We start from the raw sequence: 26,501 nt of genomic DNA, 5'->3' as shown, positions 1-26,501 counted from the left end.
TTCAGTGCGACAGAGAATTTGATGGTAGCCGGCAGATTGTGTACCGAGAAAATGAGGTTAGTTCATCTTTTGTAATTTTAATATAATAACTACGTCACTTTGTTCAAATATAGTGTGCATGTATTTAGAATATCTGGAAAAGGCGACTTCTCGGTTGACAGCATGTCACCAAGCTTTATTTTCGCGTGGTAATGTTTTCTTGAACGTGATTTTAAAAATGTTATATGAAAGATTTTTTCGAGAATACAAAATGGGGCAAAACGCCGCAGCCTTTTAGGGGCAAATCCCTGCAGTGCGGGTTTTGCCCCTGTTTGTTAAAACATGAATTATGCAGCTTTTAAATTATATTCTTTTCAGGAACTACAAAAGAAAAACTCAGTACATGCCTATGACCGAAGATCAACTCGCTGCGGCACGTACACTGATCGCGAGAGGTGTTTCTATCTGTCAGGCGGCCAAAGAAATCGAGTTTCATGAATCGACACTAAGGGATCGATTTCAGAAAGGGGGAGGAACTAAGCTTGGGAGATTTCGAGCCACATTTTCAGCAGAACAGGAAGCTCAGCTGTTAAACCACTGTATCGATCTGGATAAGCGATTTTTCGGCCTTACTTTAAAATCTTTGCGATTCCTTCTATTTAAATATGCCGAGGAGAATAACATTCCCCATCAGTTCTCGGTTGAAGCGCAACTTGCAGGGAGGGATTTTACACGAGCCTTTATGAAAAGAAACAAGTTATCTTTGCGTGTTCCCCGGAAGATGAGTGTTGCCCGAACAATGGGGTTTAACAGGATTCAGCTCACTCAATATTTTAACAACTTAGAGGCCATTATGAAGAAGTACAATTTTTCTCCCAACCAAATTTTCAATATGGATGAAACGGGGGTACAAACGGTCCCAAATATACTTCCAAAACACGTAGCCCCCACGGGAAAGAAGGAAGTCGCTAAGGCTGTAGCAGCGGAGCAAGGTCAAACAGTATCCGCCGTGTGTGCAGTGAGTCCTATAGGCTATTTTGTGCCCCTTTTTTATATACGCAAGAAAAGAGAAAATCGGCTTCTTATTAAAGGTGGTCCATTAGGATGCGAGATGGCTGTAACCGATAAAGGGTACATGAACACTCCCACTTTCATCAAATGGCTGAATCATTTCAAAAAGTATGCCAAACCAAGTGACAGCAACCCCATTTTATTAATACTTGACAATCATGTGTCACACACAAGCCTGGAAGCAGTTTCTTTCGCAAAATCAAACAATATTCACCTCCTTACTTTGCCACCTCACAGCAGCCACAAAACCCAGCCTCTTGACCGCTGTATATTTCGACCACTGAAGGCTTATTACGATGCTGCCGTAGATTCATGGGACGTTTCTCATCCAGGAGAAACCTTCAGCGTTTACAACGTTGCTGAATCATTCAAGATAGCTTTTGAAAAAGCAAGCTCGGTTGAAAACGCAGCTCAAGCTTTCAAAACTACTGGTATTTTTCCATTTAATGCCAATATATTTTCGGATGCTGATTTTTTGCCATCAGAAGTGACAGACCAGTCTCCAGGAGAAGATCTGGATGAGGATGATCGAATGGTATTATTTAATGAAGATAATGATGTACAAAAAGATGTGACTACAACTTCAGATCTTGCTGTTGGAACAGAGCAGCCTATGCAACAAGGCAACAATCATCCTGACATTGCAACACCTACGGTTGATACCGACCTTGTTCAGACTCCGCCAACAGCTCCTGCCGATATAATCCCTTTACCTAAAATAAAAATTAAAAGGAAACGTAAAGGAAAAGGGTTGAAGTCCGAGTTGCTTACGTCAACACCGAATAAGGAACGTTTGGAAAACGAAGCAGCTGAAAAAGAAAAGCAAGCTACTGAAAAGGAGCAACGTTCAATAGAAAAGCAAAAACGCGCTAAAGAAAACGCAACAAGGCAGCTCTTCTCGCCCTCCAACACAAAGAGAAGAAAGACAAATTCTAACGAAGATTCTTCTGACACGGACGCAGATTACTCGATTCATGACAGCAGCTCTGATGGTGATTTTATAGGTGATGATGATGGAAACGATCAAGTTGAAAGTTTTGAGCACTCACAGGATGAATCTGCATTGATGTTGCCAAATGACTATGCTGTAATTAAAGTGGATGGCAAAACAAAAAATTCTTTCAGACACTTTGTTGCCAAGATCGTTTCTATTTATCAAGATGGTTATGACGTAGTATTTTACAAGCGATTACCAAATACTTACAAATTTTCGGAAACAAATGAAGAGTCCTTCGTAGAAGTCAAGGATGTTGTTTTAAGATTGTCAAAACCTATTCTTAATCTCTCTGCTAGGTTTCACAATGTGCTTACTTTCAAAGAAGATTTAAGAAGTTTCCGTATGTTTTAATCAACTTGTTTACTTGTTCTTCATTGATCTTATTCTTTTAATAAAAAAAAGTTTTTTTTATGAAACTGTTTTATTATTCACCCACTTTATTCATCAATGGGGTAAACTCCCGCGCGCGGGGAATTGCCCAATTCGGTGGGGCAAAACCCTGCATTTTTGTTTTTTTATATAAACCTAAATTCTCCGTAACTGACAGACCGACGCCAGAATTTTCATTACTAGTCCAAAGATAAAATATGTGCGTAAGACTTCATGTAAAAACGACAAAAAAACTTTTCCCAGTTCCAAAAATTATGCAAAAGATAAATATTGCGGGGCTTTACCCCCACCTACCCTATGTTTTTTTTTAAATAGAACCCTCTGTATATTTTTAAATTTTCTTATTCAGCTTGGCATGGGCTTCTCGAAAATATATAACACTCTATATTTATTTTCACTATTAACCTCAACATTTCAAAATTTTCTTAAAATATCCACTTAGTGGATAGTAGGCCGCGCCGAGTAACAAAGTAAACGGTTATCATGGTGATCGGAACATACCTTTGATGGATGCGGAACATTTCATTTCAATAGATTGAAGTGTGTGTATTTTAAATAATAAAAAAATGAGTAAATTTGAAAATTTTGAGAAATATAATACGTTAAAATGTTATATTGAGTCTAACAAACATAAGCAAATGGCAGCTGGCAGCTGATTTATATTTTGAGCGGTATCCAGAGAGCCGAGCAACCAAAATCAGCCATTTTTAAAAGGTAAGAAGATAGTTAATCAATTTTGGATCTTTTCAAAAACCGGGCCTGAAAAATTATCAGAAAGAAGATGAATAAAATCAATGTCCTCGGAGCCGTAACACTAGATCCAACAAGTAAATCTATTGAAATGCTGTTAGAGGCGCGCGGCAGCGAGGCGTGCGGCGTGCGGTCGCAACTCTGTCTAGATAGTAATGGGCAGTAGTCTGAACATTTAATGTAGTCTTTGTGTTTTTATTTTTTTTATATTAACTGAGAAGCCCGATTGAAGTAAGCTCTTGAGTTTATATTAAAATATGTTTTTTTGTTTCTGTCACACTTATTTTTTATTTGCTTGGTATTGTTCTATTTTATTTAATTGTTAATTCACGTATTCGGCTCCGAGGACATTAATATATTGATTTTCTTCATCTTCTTTCTGATAATTTTTCAGGTTCGGTTTTTGAAAAGATCCAAAATTATCTATTATATAACTATCTTGCTAACTTTTAAAAATGGCTGGGTTTGGTTGCTCGGCTCTCTGGATACCGCTCAAAATATAAATCAGCTGCCATTTGCTGATGTTTGTTAGACTCAATATAACATTCTGACATAGGGTAGGTGGGGGTAAAGCCCCGCAATATTTATCTTTTGCATAATTTTTGGAACTGGGAAAAGTTTTTTTGTCGTTTTTACATGAAGTCTTACGCACATATTTTATCTTTGGACTAGTAATGAAAATTCTGGCGTCGGTCTGTCAGTTACGGAGAATTTAGGTTTATATAAAAAAACAAAAATGCAGGGTTTTGCCCCACCGAATTGGGCAATTCCCCGCGCGCGGGAGTTTACCCCATTGATGAATAAAGTGGGTGAATAATAAAACAGTTTCATAAAAAAAACTTTTTTTTATTAAAAGAATAAGATCAATGAAGAACAAGTAAACAAGTTGATTAAAACATACGGAAACTTCTTAAATCTTCTTTGAAAGTAAGCACATTGTGAAACCTAGCAGAGAGATTAAGAATAGGTTTTGACAATCTTAAAACAACATCCTTGACTTCTACGAAGGACTCTTCATTTGTTTCCGAAAATTTGTAAGTATTTGGTAATCGCTTGTAAAATACTACGTCATAACCATCTTGATAAATAGAAACGATCTTGGCAACAAAGTGTCTGAAAGAATTTTTTGTTTTGCCATCCACTTTAATTACAGCATAGTCATTTGGCAACATCAATGCAGATTCATCCTGTGAGTGCTCAAAACTTTCAACTTGATCGTTTCCATCATCATCACCTATAAAATCACCATCAGAGCTGCTGTCATGAATCGAGTAATCTGCGTCCGTGTCAGAAGAATCTTCGTTAGAATTTGTCTTTCTTCTCTTTGTGTTGGAGGGCGAGAAGAGCTGCCTTGTTGCGTTTTCTTTAGCGCGTTTTTCTTTTCTATTGAACGTTGCTCCTTTTCAGTAGCTTGCTTTTCTTTTTCAGCTGCTTCGTTTTCCAAACGTTCCTTATTCGGTGTTGACGTAAGCAACTCGGACTTCAACCCTTTTCCTTTACGTTTCCTTTTAATTTTTATTTTAGGTAAAGGGATTATATCGGCAGGAGCTGTTGGCGGAGTCTGAACAAGGTCGGTATCAACCGTAGGTGTTGCAATGTCAGGATGATTGTTGCCTTGTTGCATAGGCTGCTCTGTTCCAACAGCAAGATCTGAAGTTGTAGTCACATCTTTTTGTACATCATTATCTTCATTAAATAATACCATTCGATCATCCTCATCCAGATCTTCTCCTGGAGACTGGTCTGTCACTTCTGATGGCAAAAAATCAGCATCCGAAAATATATTGGCATTAAATGGAAAAATACCAGTAGTTTTGAAAGCTTGAGCTGCGTTTTCAACCGAGCTTGCTTTTTCAAAAGCTATCTTGAATGATTCAGCAACGTTGTAAACGCTGAAGGTTTCTCCTGGATGAGAAACGTCCCATGAATCTACGGCAGCATCGTAATAAGCCTTCAGTGGTCGAAATATACAGCGGTCAAGAGGCTGGGTTTTGTGGCTGCTGTGAGGTGGCAAAGTAAGGAGGTGAATATTGTTTGATTTTGCGAAAGAAACTGCTTCCAGGCTTGTGTGTGACACATGATTGTCAAGTATTAATAAAATGGGGTTGCTGTCACTTGGTTTGGCATACTTTTTGAAATGATTCAGCCATTTGATGAAAGTGGGAGTGTTCATGTACCCTTTATCGGTTACAGCCATCTCGCATCCTAATGGACCACCTTTAATAAGAAGCCGATTTTCTCTTTTTCTTGCGTATATAAAAAGGGGCACAAAATAGCCTATAGGACTCACTGCACACACGGCGGATACTGTTTGACCTTGCTCCGCTGCTACAGCCTTAGCGACTTCCTTCTTTCCGTGGGGGCTACGTGTTTTGGAAGTATATTTGGGACCGTTTGTACCCCGTTTCATCCATATTGAAAATTTGGTTGGGAGAAAAATTGTACTTCTTCATAATGGCCTCTAAGTTGTTAAAATATTGAGTGAGCTGAATCCTGTTAAACCCCATTGTTCGGGCAACACTCATCTTCCGGGGAACACGCAAGATAACTTGTTTCTTTTCATAAAGGCTCGTGTAAAATCCCTCCCTGCAAGTTGCGCTTCAACCGAGAACTGATGGGGAATGTTATTCTCCTCGGCATATTTAAATAGAAGGAATCGCAAAGATTTTAAAGTAAGGCCGAAAAATCGCTTATCCAGATCGATACAGTGGTTTAACAGCTGAGCTTCCTGTTCTGCTGAAAATGTGGCTCGAAATCTCCCAAGCTTAGTTCCTCCCCCTTTCTGAAATCGATCCCTTAGTGTCGATTCATGAAACTCGATTTCTTTGGCCGCCTGACAGATAGAAACACCTCTCGCGATCAGTGTACGTGCCGCAGCGAGTTGATCTTCGGTCATAGGCATGTACTGAGTTTTTCTTTTGTAGTTCCTGAAAAGAATATAATTTAAAAGCTGCATAATTCATGTTTTAACAAACAGGGGCAAAACCCGCACTGCAGGGATTTGCCCCTAAAAGGCTGCGGCGTTTTGCCCCATTTTGTATTCTCGAAAAAATCTTTCATATAACATTTTTAAAATCACGTTCAAGAAAACATTACCACGCGAAAATAAAGCTTAGGTGACATGCTGTCAACCGAGAAGTCGCCTTTTCCAGATATTCTAAATACATGCACACTATATTTGAACAAAGTGACGTAGTTATTATATTAAAATTACAAAAGATGAACTAACCTCATTTTCTCGGTACACAATCTGCCGGCTACCATCAAATTCTCTGTCGCACTGAACGTTATTAAAACCAACTCGCCGCCTGACGGGCGAACCCGAAATGATTCCCGCGCTATTTCAAAACGCGGTGCGTGGCTTTGCCCCGTGCAGGGCTTTACCCCCACCTACCCTATTATATTTCTCAAAATTTTCAAATTTACTCATTTTTTTTTATTATTTAAAATACACACACTTCAATCTATTGAAATTAAATGTCCCGCATTCGTCAAAGGTATGTTCCGATCACCATGATAACCGTTTACTTGTTACTCGGCGCGGCCTACTATCCACTAAGTGGATATTTTAAGAAAATTTTGAAATGTTGAGGTTAATAGTGAAAATAAATATAGAGTGTTAAATATTTTCGAGAAGCCCATTCCAAGCTGAATAAGAAAATTTAAAAATATACAGGGGGTTCTATTTAAAAAAAAAACATAAGTATAGTTAATATCTCAAAAAATATTTTTTTCGAAAAAAGTCTGGCTACGCCACTGCATTCTACACAGAAAAGTGCCTTTAGAGTGTATAATTCATTTTTCCGTGGTTGCTGAAATAAACAAACTATCGAACATGTTCAAAAAGTACAAAATTTGAGAATCCCCCTGTAGCTTCGAAACCGATCAAGATAGCCACGATCCGTTTGCGCCATTGTAATTTTTCAAAAAAACAACCCAAGACTGCAGTATCAAAATTTGAATATTTCTCACGGTTTCCTAGATACCCTATAGAAACAACCAAAATGGTCCACCCTGTACATAATTACTATACAATACAGACGGACAGACGGTCATTTTAATACAAATATTGTAGAAGTGAATCAAATTATTTATTAATTTTTAATTTATTACTTTTTCAATATTTTAAGCTACACTTTTTTAAACATGTCCTTCAAATCCTTCAATTTTATAGCAGATAAGAAGTTTTACTTCAAATATGCATAGATAGTGCACAAACAACTTTCTTTTATAATCTTATATCTTGGTTAAAAAAATTATGTGCGCACTATGTGCGCATATTTGAAGTGAAATTTTTGTCCGTCTGCCTGCCTGTCTGTCTGTCCGTCCTTCCGTCTGTCTGTCCGTCCACCCTGATGAAGATGTCAACGAAACGTCGTATCCAACTTTGCAGAGTGGGACCGTGTGCACCGTCGCTTACATAGCCTACCCACCAAATTTGGTCGCGATCTTAACTTCCTCATTGGCTTACCATTTTTCGATTGTTACCACTTTTATGACGCGTGTCATGATGCTAGTTCGTGTGTCGCGGCCTTGAATTTTTACTCACATTGCGCGTAAAGATGTTTCACTTCAAAAAGACAGCACGGTGTGATATCAAATGAACAAATATAGACCGATAAAAAGGATTTATCTTTGTAGTAGTGGCAAATGTTGCTTGTTGTCAGATTGTATTAGCTAAATTCGGGAAGGACAAAAAAGTGAGAGCAAATAAAACGGCGACACTCTAAAAAAATACACATTACCACATCCTTCCTATTCTACATACATTTGCGCGAATAGCGTGTAGAATATTATTAAGCATGTGTGTATTTTTTTTACTTTGTGAACTTTGTAACATTTGTTTTTATAATTTGATTAACGCTCTACAGGACACTAGTATATTGATTTTTTGGAATCGAGGACAACTTGCCTAAATCCGGCCTGGAGGGCTAGCAATCGTATGTTTGGTTTGGTTTGGGGATTTTTCTTTGCAAATCTGTTATTTGCCATTTTCGATTTAACTATTTTTTTCTTATCTGACATTTGTCATTTTCAATTTTATTTTGACTTTTCTTTGACTAATTTGACGTTAAATCTGCGTTTTGTTTAGAACTGCTATTTTAAAAAATTGCAGTGAAATGACTAAGGAATTGACAACTACTAAATAGTAGAGATGAGCAAGAAATCGCAAATTGGGATTCAATCGCAGCGATTTTAAAAACGCAATTGCAACTTGCGATTTAGGCAATCAGTTTCAATTTAGGCAACCAGTATTACTATAACTGGGATTTGCGATTTTGCTGCGATTGTGATTTTCTAAACTGGGACCGTGATTTCTATCTGTGAGTTTGAATTTTTAGGAGCTGCGATTTGCGTTTGCGATATTGTTGCGAATGTAATTTTGTTATCTATTGAAGCATTTTATAGTAAACTGCGATTTAATTTTTTCTCTGATATTATTTATGTCAGAGCCAGTATATATTTTTAGGGAACAATTTCTGTTACATTTTTTAGAACAAAGGTAATTTCAGTTTAAGATGCACATGTTTTTCTCGATCCTATTCAAAAGTGAAAGTTTATGGATTTACTGTTGGTGACGGTTGGTCTTGGGAACTCTTGTCTATTACTGACGAGGACTTCCTTGGATTTGACAATGAAGCAAACCAAAATAAAACTCCCTGGCAAGTGATAAAGGGAAAACCCACGAAGAGGAGGAAAATCAGCAGAAATAATACAGACACAAACACAACAGCATTAAACAATAAATTTAGTGCATTAAGCGTACCAACTGAATCAACCAGCAATGAAATATCCACAGATATTCCTAAGAAAATACCAAAACCGCCTCCAATATTTATCTATGGCGTAATAGACTATGAAGCAATGGTACACCAACTAGGAAATATCATCGAGGCTGACAAATATACAACTAAATGTTTAGCAAACAATACAATAAAGGTCAATTCTGCTATACCAGACACATACAGGAAGTTAATAAAGTTCTTACGTGAACAAAATATTGTACATCATACTTATCAACCGAAGGAGGAACGTGCATATCGAGTGGTTATTAAACACTTAAACACATCACACAACAAATATTGAAGAAATCAAACAAGAACTAGCGAATCAGGGACATAATGCAAGAAATGTCATAAACGGGAGACAGGGTGTTACCAAGGAGCCTCTTAATATGTTTTTCGTTGACTTAGAACCAGCCAGCAATAATAAAGATATATACAAACTACATGTGCTCCGAAATAGGTCTGTACAAATAGAACCTCCGAGAAAATTAAAAGACATTGTGCAGTGTATGAGATGTCAACAATATGGACACTCCAAGACATATTGTAATAGACCATATGTTTGCGTTAAATAATTATGCGGTGGTTCGCACAACACTACTGCTTGCAAAAAAAGGAAAGATACTCCCTCCCGCTAAATGTGCTTTATGCGATGGTCCTCACCCAGCTAACTACAAAGGATGTGAATTTTATCACACGTTGTTAAAACCTAACAACACCAACAATAGATTAAATTCAATACGCTCCAGTAATATGGAGTGTGTAACGACAAATCGTCCAGCCGCGCCTGTCAGCCGTGCACAGCAAAGCAGCCAAAGCTAAGAACAACCGAGAAGTTATGCGGACGTTACAAAACTAAATCCATAACAACCTACTGATGTAAGTAACATTTTAAATAAATTTCTAGACGAATTCAAAACAATGTTCCAACAACCCATAAACCAGAACAGCATGGTTTTGAACATGCTTACCTCGCTTATAAACAAAATTCAATAATTTTATTAGAATTGCTGTGTGGAACGCAAATGGCCTCCTACAACACAAAAATGAGGTTGAGGTGTTCTTGCATCAAAATCTGATAGATTTTTTATTAATAAGTGAAACCCATTTTACAGACAGATCCTATTTCAAAATAGCAAATTATAATATATACCATACTAACCATCCAGACAACACTGCTCATGCTGGAACCGCTATTATAATAAAAAAATCCATCAAGCATCTGGAATTACCTAAATACAGTACAAACCACCTGCAAGCTACTACCATAAGAGTTAAGACAAGCGCTTATGAGTTAACAGTTTCTGCAGTTTATTGCCCACTCAAGACACAACATTAAAAAAGAAAACTTTATTGACTTCTTCAGTACTCTGGGCAACAAATTTATTGCTGGTGGTGACTACAATTCTAAACACACATATTTCATATTTGGTTCGCGCCTGACAACAACTAAAGGCAGAGAACTGGCTAATGCCATTCACGAAAAAAACTACTCTGTTCTTTCAACCGGTACCCCTACTTATTGGCCAACTGATCATAATAAAATTCCAGACCTCTTGGATTTTTTCATTACAAACGGTATATCCTCTAATTACATGGAAGTTGTTTCAAGCTACGATTTATCCTCCGACCGTTCTCCAATAATTGCTACAGTCAGTAGCTGTGTCATTCATAAGGACGCTACTCCTAGACTACACAATCGAAGAACAAACTGGGATGATTACCGCAGTAAAATTGAAAACAAAGTTAAACTTAAAGTAAGTCTTAAAACAACTAACGAAATAGACGAAGCAGTTGCGACCTTAGTCAGTGTCCTTCAGGAAGCAGCTCAGCTATCCGCTCCGCTTTCAAAAACACAAAGCAGTGTTTTTCATATTCCACTTGAAATCAAAAAACTAGTAGCAGAAAAAAGTAGCAGGGCAATATGGCACCGAACGCATGCACTAACAGACAAAACTGCTTTAAACAGAATTAGTAATCAATTGAAGACAAAAATCAAAGAAGCCAAAGAGAGGTCTTTTGCAGAGTACGTAAAAAATTTAAACCATTATGACAACTCCATATGGAAACCAATCAAACATTCAAAGAAACCTAAAACTCAATCACCTCCCCTTCGTAACGAGCTAGACCTGAATCTGCCGTGGGCCAGAAGTGATAAAGAAAAAGCACACCTTTTTGTAGAACACCTCGCAAAAGTATTCTCACCGCAAAACAATGACTTAAATCATGAAATAGAAAGAAGTGTGTCAGTTCTCCCATTAGACATATCAGCAATCAAGTTTTTAATAGTTAAAGAAATTCAGCACGAAATTAACAACCTAAACCCTCGTAAGGCACCAGGAGTGGATAAGATAACGTCAAAAATGTTAAAAGAACTACCAAGGAAGGGCTTAGTACTTATCACATATATATTTAATGCCATCATAAGATTGAACTACTGGCCGAGATCGCTGAAAACAGCCGAAATTATAATGATCCCAAAACTCGGTAAAGATTTAAACAGAGTCTCCTCATATCGCTCTATTAGCTTACTACCATTGGTTTCCAAAATTCTTGAAAGACTGATACTTCGTAGAATCAATTCAGATCCAAAAACCGAAAACTGGATACCACATCACCAGTTTGGGTTTCGAGAACGACATTCCACTATTCAGCAGATACATCGGATTACCAGCAATATAACTCAAATTCTTGAGGACAAAAAGTATTGCACATCAGTGTTTCTTGATGTTAGTCAGGCTTTCGACAAAGTATGGCATACAAGACTACTTTACAAAATTAAAAATTATCTTCCCATGTCCTACTTTCCGATATTGAAATCCTACCTAAATGGTAGAGTGTTTAGAGTCAGAATAGGTGAGGATATATCTGAAAATTACAGCATAAATGCAGGTGTTCCACAAGGTAGTGTCTTAGGACCACTACTCTATGTCCTTTTTACAGCAGACTTTCCCACAAACAACGAAACAACAACGGCTACTTTTGCAGATGACACAGTAATTATGGCTGTCAACAAAAAGCCGGAAACAGCTTCCTTGATATTACAAAGACATCTAAATGTAATAGAGGCATGGTTACGTGATTGGAAAATAAAAATTAATCCATCAAAATCGGCCCAAGTAACTTTTACTTTAAATAGAGACCAGTGCCCTCCAGTATATTTAAACAACACACTAAATCCGCAGTCTTCCTCTACCAAGTATTTAGGCCTGCACTTGGACACTAAGCTTACCTGGAAAGAACACACAGTAACGAAACGTAAGCAAATAGATTTAAAAATAAAAGACTTCTATTGGTTAATGGGAAGAAGATCCAAACTATCCCTAGAGAATAAACTTCTTTTATACAAAACCATAATAATATCTATTTGGACATATCGAGCAGAACTCTGGGGATGCGCTAGTAAATCAAATATAGCCATAATACAAAGGAGCCAATCTAAAATTCTACGGATGATAACAGACGCACCATGGTATGTCTCCAATCACACTATACATGAAGATTTAAAAATTCCGTACGTCAAAGAAGTCATCCAAACTCGGAGTAAAAAACATTTCATTAGACTACACGATCACACCAATACCTTACTTCAGCCTCTACTTGAACCAGTACCTACAAGAAGACTTAAAAGACAATGGCCATCTGATTTGAAAGAATATTAAGGAGGATTTTTCACTGGAGAAGATCTCATCACGTTAACTGGAGCGTCATTGCTCTCAAGTCATCAAATTAGTCCATAGAATTTCCTTGCAAATATTCTGATTGCTAATAAATCATAATAAAAGAAAATCGATAGAAAATGACACTCTGAATAGAATGGCATATCATATGGCAACTTTTGACATTTTCGCTTAAAAAATTCTATTTTAAATTTCAATCTAGAATGTCATGACTGTGTTAAAAACACTAATTTTAATCAAGATGCCTTGAAAAAATAGATTTGATCGCCTTTTGTTTTTCACGTCTTGTCCTGGCTTTTTAAAAGATGCCCAAATTGTATTTTTAATCATATCTCAATTTTTACAAATGGATCGAGGGTGGCTCATTGACATATTTAGAAAAATATTTTTTTTTATAAATAATTTGGTTTGGTAAATATTAAAATCGCAATCGCAGGTTACAGTCATTACGGTTTAAAAATCCAAATCGCAGTTTCACTTGCGATTGGAGAATCGCAGTTTTGCTCATCTCTACTAAATAGTCAGAATCAGCAACTTGTCCCATCTCTAAACAGTTATTTTGAACAGGAAGGTGATCATGGTGAGCCCTTTTTGCTGTTAAGCTGACCACACAGAAGAGGTAAAAATTGATATTGTTGCTTAAGTTTTGTGGTTTTTATTAAATAAATAAGTAATACATTATTGTTCAATACACCCCAAAAAAAGACAGTTAAATCATAGAAATTAGAGGTTGGGCAAAGGTTGACCGAGTCGTTTATTTGAACGAGTATTAAAAATGAATTGTGGGATTCCATTCACGGCATAGAATACGGTGAGCGAGTCGTATACGTACAAGAGGATCGAAAAAAAAAACGGCGTCAGCGATGGCTGTGAAATGAAGATCGCTGTCCCAACACACAAAAAAACTTCGCCGAAAATCGTAACTCAATAGCATGTTAAAACAAAATAATACCTTGTTATGGCACTATGGTTTACGCGGTCAAAGCCGACGTTTTAGCGGCATTTTCATCAATTTGAATTTTAACCATTTATTATGGCGTTAATACACCAGATAAAAATTTTCGAAATATTTTATAGAGGTGCTTTTGGAGTCTAAATGATTATTTTAAGACAAGGGGACTATAGTCAAAAATTAAAGTAAAAGAGGTGGTGTTGGCAACATACATTCGTTAAATGTGTTGATGATGTGCGCGCCAACTTTTATTAATTTTCTTATAATACATTCTTAATAATAGTTTTTTATGTTCTAGCAATTGGCTGAAAAGCAAAAAGCGCATCTCTTAGTTTCTGTTAGCATAGAACATCCAGATTCAGATGAGGAAAATAATAGTGAACATCAGCAGCAAGCCCAGTTAAGAAAATTACAATTTGATCAGGAGATGATGTTGGAAAGGGAACAGAGGGTAAAGCAGATTGAATCAGATGTTTTAGATGTTAATCAAATCATGAGAGAATTGGGTTCTTTAGTTCATGATCAGGGTGAATTCGTAGGTATGTCGACAAGTTCATAAGATCATAAGTAACTAGGTTAAATATACTGAAAGATACAACTGACACAAATATCATTGGAAATTTTGTTTGCGCAATAATTGCATTTTAGTATCATTGGTAAAAGTCAGTTTACACTACGTGCAATACGTCGCGGACGAGGTCGCGACACGCTACGTAGTTATATTTTATCTGCAGTCAGTTGGGACAGTATAAAAAAGCTTGGTTGGCATGCTTTGTAAAATGAGACCGAGTCATAGGCGGAATATTTAATAATGCAATAAAATAAATTAAATTTACATTGTTTTATTTTAGGCTATTATCTAAAAATATTTTTATAGAAGACATGTACTGTATAGGAAGATTCCTAATATGAGATAATTATTGATGCAATTTTTATACACATGTAGATAAAATATAAAAATCCTATATTTCTTGACTGTGTTGATAGAATCAGTAGAATATTTTACGTAAATTTAGTATTTATTGATAATTTATACCAGAGGTAAAGATGAAAAAAAAATCACAAACAAAATGATTAAAACCTAACACTTACTTTTTATCACCGTATGCTAATCTTACTGATAAAATCTAGACCAAAGTCATGACTACAGTAGTATGTCTCAGGATTGTCTTTACAAGAGGAAAAACTTTTTTATTATTAACGTTTTGTGAAAAATGCGTTCTTCATAAAAAATTTTGCTTTTTCTAAAATGGTTAATTCTGTTTATACTTTTCCATACCGTTTTAAAGAAATTTTAAAAAAAGCATGAAAATAAGGTTGAACTTATAAAAATCAAAATGCGTTTCTATGGTAATATCATTTCAACTACATTCTTCCTTAGATGGTTGTTATTAATTTTGATTAACGTCATATTTTTTGCTATTTATTGTTAAGATATCACATTTTCCGATAACTATTATCACCTTTTTCGTGGCACTAAACCAAATACATTTTGTGCTTCTTTAATATTTTAAAACTGCAATAAATATGACGTTAATTAAAATTCTATCAAAACAATCTATCAAAGAACGAAAACGAAATTATATTACCATAGAAACGCACTTTGATTTTTAGGACTAAACATATTTTCATGTTTTTTTAATTTTCTCTAAAACGGTATGGAAATTTGGAAAAGCATAAACTGGATATGGTGCCCGGTGGCGTAGAGGTACAGGCTCTCGTCTACCAATCTCAAGGTAGTGGGTTCCAAACCCGGCATTTCATCAGCCGATTATTTTTATTAAAATAAAAATAGTTTGGGTACCTAGATCGACTCAGCCTTAAATGAGTACTTGGGATTCACAATCCTGAGATAATAATAGGCGGTTGAAGCGTAGTGCTAGCCACATTACCTTCCTTGTATATCGAACGCCTCTAGTATGGCAAGCTGTACCTTGCTACTCCCAAGGCGTCAAACGCTATATACGGGAGCTATTATTATTATTATAAACTGGATTAACCATTTTTGAATAAGCAAAAATCTTTATAAAGAATGCATTTATCTCAAAACGTCAACAATAAAAAAGTTTTTTTCAAAAAAAGTCCTATGGGTATTTCGCTACTAAGAAAATCTACAAAATAAAATAGTTATTTTTTGTAAACACTGCTGCGTTAATTCAAAGGAGACCAGCTTGTTAGCAGTGATTTACTAATAAACAAATTTGCCTAACGGCCAAAAAATGCTTAACGTTTTGGGAAGTATAGCAAAAAAAACACAAAGATCAAAGGAAAAAAAAACAATTTAAAATATCTAATAATTTTTTTTTCAAACAGATACGTCTATAAAAACCGCTGACGTTCTAGAACGTCACTAAAATTTGTTATTAGTGACAAAAAAATCAATATTTAAATTGTGGAAGACTAAGTGCCCTATTTTATACATCATCATTATCATATCGCTTTTTGAACTGATATCATTATTTAATGAAATAATAACTAATAAGATTAACTAATTAATTATTAATTATTAATAAATAAGATTTACAAGTGGTAAAACACAATATTCGTTTTCTTTTTCGATTACATTACTTTTCGATTACTGCCTGCTTCCAGAGCTCTCTGAGTACTCCATACCATCTTAATTGGGTTAGACACAATAATAGGGCTGTAAACGTAATACCTCATGACCTTTTTTTGAACGAGGTTGTCAACGGTAAATTAGTGAGTCGAGCAGCATAGGCCGGCTACTACCACAGAATATCTAGCTACGCAACAGAAAAATACTCGAAATGAAAGAGCTAAAATTGCTCAAATAAAATACTAGATGGCGCGATAATATCATAATCAGAATTTAATTGGAAATTTTCAATTTTCGGTTTTGGATCTACGGCACGTCGGTGGCCTTGAAGCTCGGCTAAATATGCACAGTTGCCAGATTCAAAAAGACTTTAATTGGCATCCCATTCTTTTTCTGGTGTATAATAATTTCTTTCTATTCTTCGTTTCTTGTCAGATACACATATTAATTATTCGTTTGCCTTTTAAAATAGTTTTAAATTTAAGTATATTATTAGGAAACATATGCTCACAAAATACATTTTTAATATACACTACTTTATAATGTTAACTAAGAAAATAACTTTAATTACCTTTAAAATTAATAATATACAGGGCGATTGATAGTGATATTTATTAATGCTGAAACGTTAGTAATGAAATATACGGTTAATAAATAATGGAAATAATTATTAAAATGCAGTACAAAAAATGTTAATTGCCTAAAAAATTCTAAAATAACAAATTTCTTCTGTTTGCCACGTCATTTATATACACCTAGGTAGATTTTAGAAGGTCACACAGGTACAATTAATAATATATTAGTTCGGCATAAAAGTTGCTGTCACGACATCGTACAATAAATTAAAATTCGTAAAATAAATTAATATTATTAATTAAACAAATCTTTATAAAGAAACGCAAGTATACCGAATTTGGACCCATTCGAACTCCAGGAAATTATATCATAATAGTGTACTATATTATGGTACCACTCGATATGCTTCATAATATTGCAATGTCACCGAAGATCCGTAGTATACCAAATTTAATCACAATCGAACGTCAGGAAATTAAGGTAGGTACAACTTTATTTGCATCATAGTACCATCATATTACAATGTCATTGAAATATTTTGTGTGTACCAAGTTTAAGCCCAATCGAACACCAGGAAATGGTATCGTAATATGGTACTACATTATGGTACCTCTTGATATGCTTCATGGTACCATAGTATTGCAAAGTCATCAAAAATACGCAAGTGGTATATGAGCCCAATCGAACGTCAGGAAGTGGTATAATATGGTACTATAAAAGGTACCACTTTATATGCGTCACATTACAATGTACCATCATATTACAATGTCACCGAACATACGTAGTATACAAAGTTTAAGCCCAATCGAACGCCATGTATCGTAATATGGTTCTATATTATGGTATACGGTATCACTTGATATGCTTTATGGTACCATAATATTGCATGAAAATAATGAAAAATACGCAAGTATATATCAAATACGGAATACCGTATGATACCGAAAAAAAAACGGCGTCCCGTTGGCTGGGAAATGACGATCGATGACATTTCCCATATAAATTTATATATAAAATGACAGCGATTTTCATTTCATAGCCATCGCTAACGCAGTTTTTTCCCGATCATACAATATGAACACAATCGAACGTCAGGAAGTGGTAACATAATAGTAGAACAAAACTTATGATATTGTCGCCAAATTACAATAAAAATTTAGGATTCAATTACAATCAAACGTCACAAAGTGATTGTAATTCAGCTCGTAAGATTTAACTCCAACTAACATGGCAAGTTAAATACCTAAACGTTTGAAAAAAGAGCTCTGATCTATTTTAATATGTTTAAATGATGTAGCAAATTTGAAGGTAGGCTTTATAAGGAAGTATTACAATATGAATTACATAATGGCAACACTGCATAAAATTCTTTTAAATTTCATTTGTAGAAAACTGTTTTCTTTTAAATTTATCGCCCTCTATTATGTACTACTTAAAGCTTTAAAAGCCTGTCTCCTTTTGATACCTACCGTTTTATACATGTAAAGAGGCTTCTGTTGCGTGGCTAGATATTCTGTGCTACTACTATATAGGGTGGTCCGAACTGTATTCCGGAAACTTCGGCAGTATATTCTACAGTAAAAAAAGTACAAAAGTTTGTATAAATGTATGTCCAAAAGTTCTTAGTTTCGGAGATACAAGGTGTAGAAGTTTCATTTTGATTTCGTTTTATTTTCAAATAATTTACGAAGTAACGTCAATATTTGGATGAAAATTGGTGTTTAGGAGTTTTTGACATGAGAAATTTGATTTTGATGTCAATATGACCTCTACTTGTAGGGGACGCCACCTATATATTTTTTAACTGGAAATTAGAGAGGCAATGTGCATAATTTAAAATTATTTTCAAATGTACAGTGTGCGTCAGAACTAAGATCCATACCAAAGTTATATTTTCTCTTATGGAACACATACACCCGGTATTATATTTCATTTTTGGATTTTTAGGCATAAAATAAGGCTTTTTTTTTATAAGAGTTTCATATGTTTAAATGCTTTGGTTTTTGAGATATTTAAAAGATACTTAAATATGTGCATGCTATAATAGAATAGATAATTAACACCCTGTACATTACTTTTCAGAATTAATTCTAGTGTTGAGTTTAAAGGTAGAGAAATAATCTTTACTAAAAAACGTTATTGCTTCCTTAAATTTATACAGGGGTACCAAAAATTGCTAATCTATTTTAAGGATTTATTTTATATACAAACTTAGTTATTATATATAAATGCAACACCCTGTATTTTTTAAAATAAATTGAAGCAGATTCAAATGCTCTTTCAAACTATATTAGGGTTTCCTATACCTATCTAGTACAGATTTTGAATAAAAAGCATTTTTCGATAAAATGGTAATCAAGATGGCTGGTGTCGACATGGCAATTTGCTAGTGACAGTTAGGGTGTATTCCGTTACTTACCTTGGTTATGGTTTTATGTTCCGTTTCTATCGGTTTCCTGAAAGTTTTCTTATTATGGAACACGGTTCCTGATAAATTCGGTTATAACTGTCACCAAACTAACCAGCGTGAGAAGGCTGGTTTTTCTGGTTTTATTTTTCAATCAGTGTCATTTATGTGACAGAAATCAAGCAAATATTGGAAGTTCGAGTGAAATTCTCATTTAATTCCTAAAATTTGTAATAATATTTTGTATTTACATCCAAAAGCAATGGAGGTAGGCTTAAAGGTAAATAAATTTCATTAACTGAATAGAATGACTTTTTAGGACCATTTAAACTTATCATGCAGCCATTGTTTCTTAAAGTCAGGAACATTTAAAGAAAGCATGAAAAACACGACAAAAAGTAATCCTGAATATTTTGTGAGCTGTAAAAATATAAATATTGATTAGATTTGTTTATTTGTTATTGATCTGTTTTAATATTGGACCTGGGGTCCGGTGAACTATTCTGACACACGATTTTTGCATTTTTTTTTATCAAAAAGTAACCATTTTTAGTAGTAGTTTTAAATAAAAATAAATGGAGATTATGCACAGAATTTTAAAATATTTTAATTTAATTTTAGTAGTTTTTGACACATATTTGACGTTATGGAGAATTTTAACACTTGATTTAACAAGACAGCGACAAAAGGAAAAGCAATGTTGCCAGTTCCACTGAATTTTCTTTTTCTGTTTTTTATTTTTATTTTGAAAAAATAACCATTTTTAATAATAAAAATGCGTTGGTAATGTGTGAATGGAAAAACTAAAAAAACAACAGAAGAGTGAAACAAAATATCAATAAAACAGATAAAAAGAAAAAAAACAGCCAAACCAACACAAACCAACCCGACCAAACCCTAACCGACCCATACAAAACCAACCAATACAAAACCAACCAATACAAAACCAACCAATACAAAAACAAACCAACCGATACAAAAATAAACCAACCAATACCAAACTAACTCAACCCGAGCCAAACACAAACCAGAGAAATGAAAACATGCTTACAGCGTGTTTTCTTTGCTTTGGAGGCTTCCAGCTTACAGCGTGTTTTCATTGCTAGAGCTATAACTATAGCAATTGTCTCACCTGCGCGGTAATTTAGCCAATTTGATAAACTAAAGTAATCTAATTCGTATTAAAAAAAACATTTTAAAACCTATGACATCATTTTTTTCCCTAAACAAAAAAGATGCATGAAATTCCGGATAATTTACTAGCTGATCTGACAACCATGTATCATTTCGCAATATTTGTCAAAATTCGACCTTCACTACTGTCAGCGTAAACATTGAAACGGATATAAACAAGTCCGCGACTCTTTCATTATCGGTTATGGAATTTGCCCTGGAATTTGCTATAAAAATCAAATAACAACATTTTTAAGAATATTTTTTATGTGAAACATGTTTTTCCGCATCAGATTTTAGTCAAAGAATCCAAGAAGTTCATTTTAAGGTAACATAAACTTCATTTTCTAAGAAAAATCGTGTGTCAGGATAGTTCACTGAAGCCTTTGACCTGCAAATCTTCACTTGAGCTGTCTAACGAGTTTAACAGTTTATTAATAAAGTACTTTTCAGTATTAAACTCCATTGAAAAGGAGAAGCAAACGTAAAAGCAGAGAACAGGTACATTAAAAATGCATAATAGATAAATTTTATAATAGGGGTATTGAAATTTAGAAAACGTCAACATTTGACGTTTCCAGTATTTTACCAAACCGTTCCGTATCAAACCGATGTTTTTCGGGAATCGCTCTTTTACCTGTCTGGTTCGCCTGGTTTTGCAACGGAATACAGCCTTAGTAACTATTTTCAAAATCGACATTAGTTTATGGACTTTATTTAAATTCACTTTTTTTCATTGTTTATTTTTATTTAATTAACCTGCAATAGTTTAATAAAGAAGTAGTTCAGTGATTTATATTACAATGACTTGTAGATATATTGGATTTTCTATAAAAGAACCAATTAAGGCAAACTCATTTTCTTCACTTCTAACGACAGGTTTCTGCCTAATAGATTTTTCATATACAACACTATCAGCTCTGCGAAATAGGAAAAGTAGTTTTTCAAAGGAACGCTTTTCAAGAAAATTCCTATTTGGATATCTTTGAGTATAAACACTTCAGGCTAACAACAAGCAATAATTGTCCTCAGTCCTCACAAAATAAAATCACTAGTAACATATCCATTCCTTCCGCCAGCAGATACTGCTCCATTTTTCTTGATAAAATAATAAATTAATAACATTATTGTAGGTAAATTAAATAAAAATAGTCTGTTATAAATTTAAATAAAGTCTATAAATTAATGTCGATTTTGAAAATAGCTACTAAGTGTCACTAGAATATTGCCAGGGCGACACTAGCCATCTTGATTACAGTTTTATCGAAAAATAGCTTTTTATTCAAAATCTGAGCCAGATAGGTATAGGAAACCCTAATATAGTTTGAAAGGGAATTTGAAACTGCTTCGATTTATTTAAAAAATACATAGTGTTGCATTTGAAATAACGAAGTTTTATGTAAAATAATTATTTAAAATAGACCAGCAATTTTTGATATCCATGTATACATTTAAGGAAGGACTAAATTTGTTTAATAAAGTTTATTTCTCTGGCTCAAAAGTCAGCACGAGAATTAATTCTGAATAGTAATGTACAGGGTGTTGACAAACTTTTTTATTATAGGATGAATATTTAAATGTCTTTAAATATTTCAAAAAGGAAAGCTTTTAGACTTATTAAACCTTTGTAATAAATGCCTTATTTTATGTCCAAGAATCCAAAAATGAAATAAAATACCGGGTGTTCCACAAGAAAAAATATATCTTTGGTATGCATCTTGGTTGTGACACACCCTGTACATTTCAAAATAATTTTAAATTATGCACATTGCCTTCCCACATATACCCATAAAATATTTTGTTTCTACATCTTTCCGTTTTCGTATAATCAACATAATCAACCGAGGCGTATGAGGTTCGCCACTTTGTATGTACATATATAATATTCTACTATTTCCAGTGTTGTGTTATTTAGCTTTGTTCATTTATATCTAGTTATTTGCCTTCATTTATGTTATTTTGGTGTATTATCTTCTTCTTTATGTACCGTCTCCATATCGGAGGCTATCATCATTGCTATTTTGACCTTGGAAGCTGCGACCCTAAATAGGTCAGATGACGTGACATTAAACCATTTTCGCAGGTTTCTGAGCCAGGATATTCTTCTCCTTCCAACAGATCTTTTTCCTACAATTTTTCCCTGGATTATGAGTTGCAAAATCTCATACCTTGGACCTCTCATGATATGGCCGAGATATTGCAATTTTCTTTTTTTCACTTCCTTGAGGATCTCTACGCCCTTCCTCATTCTTCTCAGAACCTCCACGTTTGTTACATGTTCTGTCCATGGTATTCTCAACATCGTACGGTATGTCCACATCTCGAAGGCCTCCAGTTTCCGCTCGCAAAGCTCGCTGAGGGTCCAAGCTTCTATACCATACAAAAGGATTGGGAATACATAACATTTGAGTATACCAGTTCTATACGACAGTATATTGAGTATTTGGTCTTCTTAACATTGAGTATCGGACCATAAAAGCCTTGTTATTTTGTGGGTTAGGTGTTTGCATTGGTGGTTGTGCTGTCTGTTTGCAAAATAGTTGGCTAGTTTGAAAACTGGCCAAGTATCCATTTTAGCCGTAACATATATATTAGTAGCAAAATAAAACACTAATTCACCACAATCAATGCAATACACCAAATCTCTTTACTTTTGCACTGGATGCGCGTTTCGCTAACCGTGGTGGTATTATCAACAGATTATTAAAACTGGTTCAATAACTTGGTTAATAATTTGGTAAACTAGTATAGGTACTAGTGTATATGTATTAGTAGTTGCAGTATAATATATTAGTAATATTTTATTATAGCTACCTTAGTTTTTGGAGAGCGTCTCCGTTTTTTTCGCCCTTTTTTTGCCCTCCCGGAAAGCTATAAAAATGTGAGAACCCTAGTTCTAGTATCTGTTATTTAATGTATTTTTATACATTTTTTACATTTTCTTTTTTATGTATTTCAGACAGTTTAGAGAGAAACATTGATCATGCTACGGGAAATGTGGAAGAAGGCGCTGAACAATTAGTAAAAGCATCAAGATATACAACTAGGTACAGAAGGAAGTTATTAATCTTAGTTATAATAGCAGCTATTGTTGTCGCTATATTAATATCTATACTTGTTACATCTATTAAAAGATAGGGTGACCAAAAAAATGCTTAAAAATATCTTAAGGAATATTTATGGGATAGAGTTACCTTTTGTGATAATTTTTTAAGTTTTTATCTAAAATGACTTATGTATTTTTCTTCTAAAACAAACATTAGATATTTCAGCTTGTTTGTACGTTAGAATTGTCTTCAATTTCGAAGAATTATATAATTTTATTACCTCTTCAAATATTTTTTGAAATTGGCAATGAAATAATAAGCATAGTCTGCCCAGTGAGAGAATAGACAGTGAAATTTCTCTGTCATATTATATCAAAAGTAATTTATTTTGCCATTTTTTATGTCATCTGTTGGAACTCTTTCTCTCACTGTATTGGCTTTAGATAGAGGTGATTACAAGGGACATTCTGATAAAATAGAATAAATAACGCTTGAATGTGAAAACAGTTTGGTGATAAAAATAGAGCTAACTTTCCCCCACCACTTCATTTGATCAGATTACCCTATCCGAATGGTTCAATAAAAAAAAATCCGAAATTTGTTGGATATTATGACGCCATTATATGTAGTACCTATAGGCAGAATTTTCTGAAAATTCACTTTCTTATTTGCCATAGCAGTTGCGTCCATTCTACAAACTTGAAAACAAATTTCAACAATTTCTCACGATCTCTTTAGTTTAATTTTTTTCTCTTAAATATATTTTTCGCAGGCTAGAACTATTCTTAGTGGAACACCAAAATTTTAGCAAAAAATATTTTTTTTTTGGAAATTCAGCAGTTCAATCCAGAAGTTTCCGATGTCGCTTCTTGAAATCGTCTCTTCTCTCGCCAGACAGACTTCTTATCTAGTTACTAAATATTTGTATGTACTAGAGATCTTTTATTATTTTTAGAATTAGCAGTTTCTTTATATTGTTATTTTTATTAATTCTACATATAAATGATTCTATGTATTTTTTCTTATTACCATTTTGTACTAAATATTCGTTTATTCTATTATGTATATTTATAAACGATGTACAGTATGGCTATTTAACTATATTTTATAAATATTGTCTTATTATCTTTTGTAATAAGTGCTAATTTTTGTAATGGATGTTACCACATTTTATTCAATAGCCAGCTGCTTTATTCAATATTTGTTGGGCAATACAGGCATACACATCTTTGAACCTCTTTTGTTGGTTTCCTCGTATTTTTGGCTTTTATGTCTGTTGGACTAAGGCAAGAATGTCTGTAAATAGTGGCGAGTTGGCATCATATGGACGTTCTTATTTTATTTATTATGTTATGTCTATTTAGTTTTTTTTGTCACATAAGAAATTTGTTCGACTGTTTCACGCCAAAGGTGTAGAAGACGAAAAAGAGTTGTGTTCCAATAATGCAACTGTGCACACTATCAGTGAACCAAAAGAGAGAAAACCCTATTGACTGAATTAAGGTAGGCGAATATTTGAATTTGTTTTTTTTTTTTCAATAATAATTAAATAATTTTATATTTCCTTTCCCGCAAATTATTGATATTTTTCTTTCTCGCAACATTTCGCAAAGAACCGCAACTATTTACAGTCAACTCATTTTTTTAAAACTTATTTAATCACAAACATAGGGTAAGCCACTACAAACTCTAAATAGTTATTGATTAAGCTGTGGTACTCCTGATCTAATAAACGTTATTATAATTAACGTATTTTCATGTAGGAAGTAACTGCAAATTAAAACACTAAAACACCACAATATGCCAAAACACTTACTTTTACGCTGGACGCGCGTTTTGCTAACCATGTTAGCATCATCAGCAAATGATTAAAACTCTTTAAAATTTTTAAAAATTATATAAAAACAAGTGTTTTGGTGTTGTAACAACAAAGGTTCCAACTCCCAACTGTAATTTAGGAAGGAACTACTTACTTTCTATCCCGGTCGTCGCTGGAGAAGATTGCTGGAGAAGGTGACTGATATAACTCTTAGATTGCTTAGATATGTCTGCGATGTTTTGTTACAGTTTTATTGTGTTCGTTTCATATTTTTTTTGTGGTGAAGCGGTATTGGAATACCGACATTACTAGCATGTACGAAACTCCAGAAGTTTACTTTTCCGATTTTCAATTGCTGAATAGATAGTTGTTTGCTATATTTTATAACTCCTGTTTACTTATTGCGTTTGCTTAAACCTGAATGTCAAACCTCATTATGTCGATGTTTAAGTGGCTTAAATCATGAGCAGTATACATATTTGAATACATACTAATTGATTTTTTTTCTTTAGATAAAGATTTACTACTTTTAGTAAATCCTGGTTACTGTTAAACAACATTACCAGCAGTCTAGCTATACAGTAACAACTTATTTAAGATGTTTTGTGTATGTTTTTCCTTTCCCTAATCTGGAATTTCCCCCTCATTTGTTTACCATATTTTTAATATCATGGTTATCGTTTACTGATTTCTGTTCTCTAAATTCTAAGATGCGCATTATGTTGATGTCGTGGTGGAATAACTATATTTAAACAGTACTTACGAGACTCACTTAAGAAGTTTGCTTTTCCGATTTTGAAATACCGAATAGGTATTTCGTTACCATTTTTTGTAACTACTCCTGGTTACTGTTATTACCTGTGTACTGGTTATTAATTAGGTCGTCACTTGTGTGACTAAGTGACGTACATTACGAGCAATATCTGAAAACTCATTGCACTTCTATTTTTAGATAAAGATTTACTATTTTTAGTAACGCCTAGTTACTGTTTACCGACTGTGGTATAACAGCATTACCATTTTCTACTCCTGAATATATATTTGTTTACCACATTTAGCACCGTGGTTGGTTACTGTTAGGTTACCTTTTAGTAATTTTTGTTCCCTGAACTGTAAGCTGCGCATTATGCTGATGTCATAGTGGTATAACTATATTACCACAGATTATACAGATTATAATCTTTGTTTTTTCTTTATTGTTTTTCGCGGTTCCAATTTTCGGAATCGGGCACTAGTTAGGTGACTAGTTTGCGCACATAGCCCGCCCACTTATGGCCTCTAAAATTGTGCACAGCGCCTGACCGGCACAGTTATTAG

At 34.2% G+C, this 26,501-nt stretch overlaps 1 protein-coding gene across 1 annotated transcript in view; it reads left to right on the top strand.

The window, feature by feature from the left end:
• LOC115877360 (syntaxin-12) overlaps nucleotides 1-25,117 on the top strand; it is a 30,570-nt gene extending 5,453 nt beyond the window's left edge. The window contains exons 3-4 of the mRNA XM_030893505.1: nucleotides 13,904-14,144; nucleotides 23,278-25,117. Of these exons, the coding sequence (XP_030749365.1) occupies nucleotides 13,904-14,144; nucleotides 23,278-23,456 (420 nt within the window). The 3' untranslated portion in view covers nucleotides 23,457-25,117. The remainder of the gene's footprint in view (nucleotides 1-13,903; nucleotides 14,145-23,277) is intronic.
• The last annotated feature ends 1,384 nt before the right edge of the window (nucleotides 25,118-26,501 follow it).

Source organism: Sitophilus oryzae, unplaced genomic scaffold (assembly GCF_002938485.1).
Source record: "Sitophilus oryzae breed Bouriz unplaced genomic scaffold, Soryzae_2.0 scaffold_1447_pilon_pilon, whole genome shotgun sequence".
Taxonomy (NCBI): domain Eukaryota; kingdom Metazoa; phylum Arthropoda; class Insecta; order Coleoptera; family Curculionidae; genus Sitophilus; species Sitophilus oryzae.
This window is presented reverse-complemented; position numbering and strand designations above follow the sequence as displayed.